At 60.4% G+C, this 6799-nt stretch overlaps 1 protein-coding gene across 1 annotated transcript in view; it reads left to right on the top strand.

The window, feature by feature from the left end:
• The window catches only part of RHBG (Rh family B glycoprotein), a 5271-nt gene extending 1534 nt beyond the window's left edge, over nt 1-3737 (top strand). The window contains exons 2-10 of the mRNA XM_017808390.1: nt 206-392; nt 806-956; nt 1098-1251; nt 1558-1724; nt 1927-2064; nt 2235-2368; nt 2529-2650; nt 3159-3232; nt 3672-3737. Of these exons, the coding sequence (XP_017663879.1) occupies nt 206-392; nt 806-956; nt 1098-1251; nt 1558-1724; nt 1927-2064; nt 2235-2368; nt 2529-2650; nt 3159-3232; nt 3672-3737 (1193 nt within the window). The remainder of the gene's footprint in view (nt 1-205; nt 393-805; nt 957-1097; nt 1252-1557; nt 1725-1926; nt 2065-2234; nt 2369-2528; nt 2651-3158; nt 3233-3671) is intronic.
• The last annotated feature ends 3062 nt before the right edge of the window (nt 3738-6799 follow it).

Raw genomic sequence — 6799 nt, 5'->3', positions numbered from 1 at the left:
ATCTCCAAGGGAGATCCAAGGCCTGATCCACCACAGTTCCAGAGACACGTCAGTGGAGTGAGGCTGGTTCACATGCGCTGAAGCCTCTGCTCCCCCAGATCTGTTAGAGCAGAGAGTGTCCTAGTCCCCTTGGGGACCAGCAGACAGGAGGGTGGCTGCCTGCCCTCAACACCTCCAGACCCACCCTCTGCCTCTCCTCCACCAGGTTTCCGGGATGTCCACATCCAAGTGCTCCTTGGCTTCGGGCTCCTGGTGGCCTTCCTCGGCCGCTATGGGCCAGGCAGCGTGGCCATCAGCATCCTCATCGTGTCCTTTGCCATCCAGTGGGCCATACTGATCCAGGGGTTTTTGTACTTCTTCCTCAATGGCAAAATTTACGTGGGAGCTCGGAGGTAAGGCAGGAGGGAGCTGCTGCTGTCCAGACACACTCATCCCAGCCCAGCCCTGGAACACTGGCTCCCTCCTCTGTAAAACTCACAGTTCTGCCTTGGAGAAGGAGTTTGATGACAAGTAGGACCAGGCCTCTGGGTTGTTTGAGTGCCACACTAGTAAGGGCCATGCAAGTACTGCCAAGGCTACAGCCAGGCATTTAGGGGGGCACACTGGCCCCTGCCTGCCCCCAGCCCAGCTGTCCCTTCGTCACAACACCGCAAGGCTCAGGCTGCCTGTTCAGCCTGCAGGGGTGGTGGGATGCAGGGTCTGGGCTGTGGGCTCTGCTCCTGCCCCCCCATTCCTGCTCTCTCCAGCTCCTGAGCTCCTCCCAGCAGTGCCAGGTCCAGTCCCACACCTTCCCTCTCCTTCCCAGCATGGTCAGTGCCGACTTCTGCACCGCGGCCGTTCTGATCTCCACCGGAGCTGTTCTGGGCAGGGTAAACCCTGTGCAGATGCTGCTGCTGGCCCTGCTGGAAGTCACCCTCTGCACCCTCAATGAATACATCCTGCTCAGCCTCATGGGGGTGAGTCACCAGCTGAGAGGGGGGCGGGCACCACAAAGGGTATGTCCGTGGGTTTAGGCTCCTCATGTTGTGTCCTGACTTGTCTGTAGAGATAAATCCCTTATCCCCAGTTCCTGCACGGTGCTTTTCTGTATTCACCAGGTAAGCGACAGCGGGCGCTCCTTGACCGTTCACACCTTTGGGGCTTACTTTGGCTTGATGGTTTCACGGATCTTGCACCAGCCCCATATGGACAAGAGGAAGAGGGAGGACCAGCAGAACACGGGGCACCAGGCGGACGTTTTTGCTGTGGTTGGTACGGAGCTCAAATCCTACAAACTGGAGTCACAGGGTTTTTGGTGGAAGGGCATCACCAACATCAGGACAGTGAGGCTGTGGCTTTGACCAGGAGATTCCTGCAAACCACCTAGGACAGAGGTCCTTCCCCTCCCCAGGAACCTGTCCTGAGGCTGCACCGCCCTCTCCTAGAAGAAGCTTTGCCCCATGTCCAACCTGAATCACCCTTGCTGTGGCCACTTGAAGCTCTTGGCACTAGCAAGGAATTTCTTTCCACAAGGGATCAACCCCAGCTTCAAAACCTACCTGTTCCACTTCCTTGCAGGAACCATCTACCTGTGGATCTTCTGGCCCAGCTTTACCTCAACCACCTCTGTTCATGACAATGCTGAGCCCTGGGCAGTGCTCAACACCTACTTCTCACTGGTGGCGAGTACCATCGCCACCTTCATGCTATCTCCTGTCCTCTACGAGGAGAGCACCCCACGGATGGTAGGTGCTCTCCTGGGACAAACCCAAGTCTCACACATTGCCCACATCCTGTCCTGCACGGGACAGTGAGTGTGAACACACCCAGGGCAAAAGGAGATGTCTGTTAGGCTTTCTGAGGTTCCCCAAGGCAGACAGCCTCCCCCAGCCCCACGCTGGTGTCCTCCATGGAGCCAATTCCCCCGACCGTGTCCTGCTCCATCAGGTTCAGATCCAGGATGCCACCTTGGCTGGCGCTGCCGTGATGGGTATGGCTGGGGAGATGTTGGTCACCCCCTTTGGGGCCCTCATCACAGGGTTTCTGGCCGGCCTGATCTGCCCACTTGGCTTCAGATTCTTCACGGTGAGTCACCTCAGGACAGCTGAGGACACTGGTCCCAGCTCAGGGGACCTTTGAGGGCAGCTGCATCACCAACCTGCAGCTCCCAAACCTGCAAACACGGAGCTGCAGCGCCCAGCCCTGGGCAACCCGACCTCCTTCCCAACACCAGCCCTTCCCTGTGCTCTCCCCAGCCTGTCCTGCAATCCAGGCTGAAGATCCAGGACACGTGTGGGGTTCACAATGTCCATGGGCTGCCGGGGATACTGGGTGCCCTGCTGGGGGTGCTGCTGACACTGCTGGCCACCGCAGACGCTTACGGTGACAGGTGAGAAGAGCCAGAATCGGGTGCCGGTGACTCGGTGCATCAAGCTGGGGCCACCATGACCCCTGAGAGCAGGAATGCTCCACACACCCTCTGTTACAGCACCCCCTTAGAGGCGCAAGCCTGGGACAACCAGCTCCCCAAAAAGCTCTCTGGTTTGCAGGCTGGAGCTCGTGTTCCCGCTGGTGGCCCAGGGCAGCCGGACGGCCGCTGACCAGGCGGTCTTGCAGCTCTGTGCCCTGCCCCTCACCCTGCTGCTCGCCACGCTCGGGGGCTGCCTCACGGGTGAGTTTTGCCTCTGGTGCGACAGGGTGAAGGGTGTGAGGGGCAGGGGAATTGGTGGATTTGGACGGGGGAGAAAGCAGGAGCAGCCCCAAAGCAGAGCATCCCCGTCGGACGGGACGGACAGAGCCCAGAAGTGCTCGGCGCTGAGCAAACCCGCTGGGGCCAGGGTTACACTCGAGATCGGGCACCCTCCGTGGCCGGGGCTCCCCACGAGGTCGGGGGCTCCCCCGGGGCCGTGCTTCCCTCGGGGCCGAGGCTCCCCCCGGGGTGGTGGCTGTCCATGGCTCCCTCGCTGCCATTCTGCCCTCAGGAATGTGGCTCCCCTCGGGGCTGGGACTCCCCCCGGGGCCGTGCTCCCCTCGGGGCCGCGGGCCCCGCGGGCCCGGGGCTCCCCCCGTGCCCGGGGCTCCCCGCTGCCCAGCCCGGCGCTGCCGCTAGATGTCAGGGGAAGCCCGGGCAGCGGCCGCCCGGCTCTCAGACGCCCTCGCCCGGCTTTCGGCATCCTCAGGAGCCGTCCTGAAAATCAAGGCGCTGAGGTCTCCCCCGGACAAGGGAAACCTGGAGAACACCGTCCTCTTGGAGGTAAAGCTCGCTATTTTCTGGTAAAAAAGAGGTTTACAGGACTCAGGCAGCCCATACCCTCCCTCCTCTTGCAGCAGCATTTTGGGCAGGGGAGATGCAGTAAACGCCCCGGTCATGGAATCATAGAATCACTACCTGACTTTGGGTCGGAAAAGCCCTCTAAAACCACCGAGTCCAACCATTCCCACCGCACTGCCAAGGCCACCACCAAACCATGTCCCCAGGTGCCATATGTGGATTTTTCCAGGGATGGTGACCCCACCAGTGCCCTGGGCACCCTGTGCCAGGGATGCACAGCCCCTTCCATGAGGATTTTCCCCAATATCCTGTTTAAACCTTCCCTGAAACTTGAGGCCGTTTCCTCCTGCCCCCATCCGACCCCTATCTGCCCCGAGCAGGGCCTGTTTCTGCCCCTCTCCACGTCTCTGTCTAGGAGCAGGTGGACAAGGAAGGATGTGACCCCAGGACAAGTGGGAAGGAGCCAGGCATCAGCACCTTGGTGTAATGATCCCAAATTCCCGGTGAGGTCCTGCACCACCAGGATGAACCCTCTGCCGTTGCCAGTGCCAGGTGACTTTTGGCAGCCCAAAGTTCCCAGCAGCCTGTTCTGGAGACAGCCACCATATCCCCATGTGGGAGCCAGTTCCTGGTCCCAAATGTTTTGGGAGAAGCCGGATGCCCACAGGCCTTTGCAGGGTGAAGAGATGCTGCAGTGATCCAGGTGTTTCTGTGGGAGCAATCCAGCCTTCTCCAGGGATACCTCAGGGTGTCCAGGCTTGGCTCAACCACTTTCCCTCTCTGCTCTGTGCCTCAGTTTCCCCATCTGCTGCTCTCTGAAGGGATGAAGGCAATGGGGGGGGGTTGGAGAAGGGGCACAGGAGGCTGCACAGAAAGCAACAAAGACTTTCTATGGTCACTTTTGCACACAACAATTAAAAACCTCAGATCATTTGTAGCTTTGGGACTTGACAGTGAATTCCCACAGCCTCTCTGCTGGCTGTTTCCTTCAGGTGTGGTTCCAGGGAAGAAAGAAAAGCCCCTCAGCCCCCCTGCATCCTAAAGACTGTTGCCCATGACGAGGGTTTCATGGGTTGTCCCAGCCACCCAACAGGGTGCCTTGGCCACTGGAGGGTGGGACAGCCAGAGCAGCCAGCACCCAGGGGCAGGAGCAGGATGACACCGGGGTCCCCACAGAGAGGTGACCCCTGCCTTTCCCTGATCTCTCACCACCTTGTGCCAGGGGCTGGGGCCAAGGAAGAACCCCCTCCTCAAGGAGGTGCTCCCCGAGCCCTCGGCCCCACTGGGAGAGGGATGTTCCCCTGGCCACTGCAGCCATCCCCACATACCCTCACAGAGAGGCCCTCACCTCACCTGCCTGCCCCAGGTATGGGCAGCAGCCCCAGACCTGCCCGAGAGCAGGTTGGAGCACCCTGGGACTGTGGCAGCTCGAGGAAACCCACAGAGGGTCCTGCAGCAACTGGAGCATGGGCACAGCCCCAGAGGACTCTCAGTGGGGTGATGGTGGCCCTGCCAGGGGTCCCTGGTGGGGGGAGACCTTGGGGTCCCACCTCCCACAAGCCTGGGACAGCCAGCAGATGCTTTCACACCTCCTGTGCCAGCCTCCAGCGCTCGCCATGGGGGGTTCCCGCAGGCACAGGTGTCCCCAGCTGCCAGCACCATCCCTGGGGAGGGGGTCACAGCCCCACCCCACGCAGAGGGCCAGGGGGTGCAGGGCCAGCACAGTGAAGTTTGGGGTAAGTGCTTTGCAACCCAACCAAAGTGGCCACAGGTGGGACCATCTTGTCCTGATACCTGCTGCTGTTGAAGCACACAGGTTTTCTTTACTGACTGCACCAAAGATGCAAAAAAAAAAAAAAAAAAAAGGCATTTGTTTGCAGGTGATAACAAAACACAGCAGAAAGTCAAAATTTCTTGCTTTGATATAAGTCAAAACATCACTTTAAGTTCTTTCCACTTTCGTGGCTCGTTACAGAAAACTGGTGAAATCAGCACATTAAATGCTTTGGTGCCACTGAAATTCCGTGGCAAAACACGGTGGAAGTGGGTCACCCGGCTCCGTTTCTGCTGCCACTGCAGGCGCTGAGGGTTTCTACAGGGACCACAGCTCCACTCCACGTTCAGGCCGCAGGGGAGGACACGTCCCCGTGTCCATGCCCCTGTGACACACGCCCCGTGCCACGTCGCAGGGGTGGAGTGCGAGAAGGAGAAGCGGCACGAGGGCTGGTGCCCAGCAAGGGGCTCCAGCCGTACCCCCAGCCCGGGGTGCAGCGCTCACCCCGGCCCCGCGCCACCCCTTCCCACCTCACCTCCTTCCCAGCCCTCTCCTCCCCTTTCCCAGGCAGCCCCTTTCTCCTTTCTGATCTCCTCGCAGCGCATTTGAAAAGCAACCCACTGCGACGGGGAAGAAAAGCCCCTCCAGTGAGATCATTGCGAGACCCCCGGACGCCGGGGTCGGGCATGAAACGGACCTCCCTCCTCCTCTGCTCGCCCGGCCCCTCTGAAAGGCTGTTATGTTCTGTAATCGGATTAGGGGAGCCCTGCGCCCTCCCCACGCCCGTGTTACCAGCGCGCCCGGCCCGCGGCCGCCGCTCTCCCCGCGGGTTGTTTAAGCGAGCGCAGGACTCGCCCGTGCAGCGGCCGAGGGGAGCCGGGACGGCGAGAGCCTGAAAGGTTTAGTCAGCGAACAAATTGCTTCTCTGTAGGGGCCGTTTTCTTCCCCAAGTTGAACATAATGATGGCAGTTTGAGGAACAGATGGCGCAGCTAAGCAGATAATCCCGCCGGCCCCGCGAGCTCGGGGAGAGGCAGCGCCCTCTCTGCCCACAGCGCCGGGGGCCCGGCCCCGCACTGGAGGGTCACAGCAGCGTCTGGGTGATGGTGGCACCCCGGCGGGGCTCGGGGAGCTTGGGCACCTTCACACCTCTCCTGCCTCGGGGGATGGTTCGAGTGCCAGACACCACTCGTGCCTCAGTTTCCCCAGCCCCGTGGGGAGGTCTCTGCTCCGCCACTTTTCAAGGCAGGGCTCACCCTCAGATCGCAGCCTGACGTGGGGGGATGCAATGTGAGACAGCACAGCTTTCCCTGCACCGAAGCAAAGGACAGCTGAGAAAAGCTCATCCTATTCTTATTTTCCTGTTTTGCCTCTCTCCAACAATATTCAGGATACGGAAAGAGTGGAAGGAATTCCACCAGCTCTCAGGGTTGGGTGTATGGTGTGCCCGTGTCAGGCTCAGGGATGCCAGGACCCTTCTGCTGAACGAGTCTTTAAAATACATCAGCAGGAAAAGCCCAAGATCCCACAGACACGACACAGGCAGCACAGGGCATGCACGCATCCACCTACCCGTGCCACACTGGCACCAGGGAACCTTCCCCACACCACGGGCTCTCACAGCCTTCGGGACACGCTCCAGGCACGCTGCACCGCATGCCTGCGTCCAAGGGGTTCATTTAATTCATGTTTCCCCACCTCCAGCCCTGTCCCCTGAGAGCCCCGGCTCTGACAGCTCCCCTGCCCTCTCCGCGGCAGCCCAGCTGCCAAGAGACC

Source organism: Lepidothrix coronata, unplaced genomic scaffold, assembly GCF_001604755.1.
Source record: "Lepidothrix coronata isolate B3197 unplaced genomic scaffold, Lepidothrix_coronata-1.0 Scaffold23, whole genome shotgun sequence".
Taxonomy (NCBI): Eukaryota; Metazoa; Chordata; class Aves; order Passeriformes; family Pipridae; genus Lepidothrix; species Lepidothrix coronata.
This window is presented reverse-complemented; position numbering and strand designations above follow the sequence as displayed.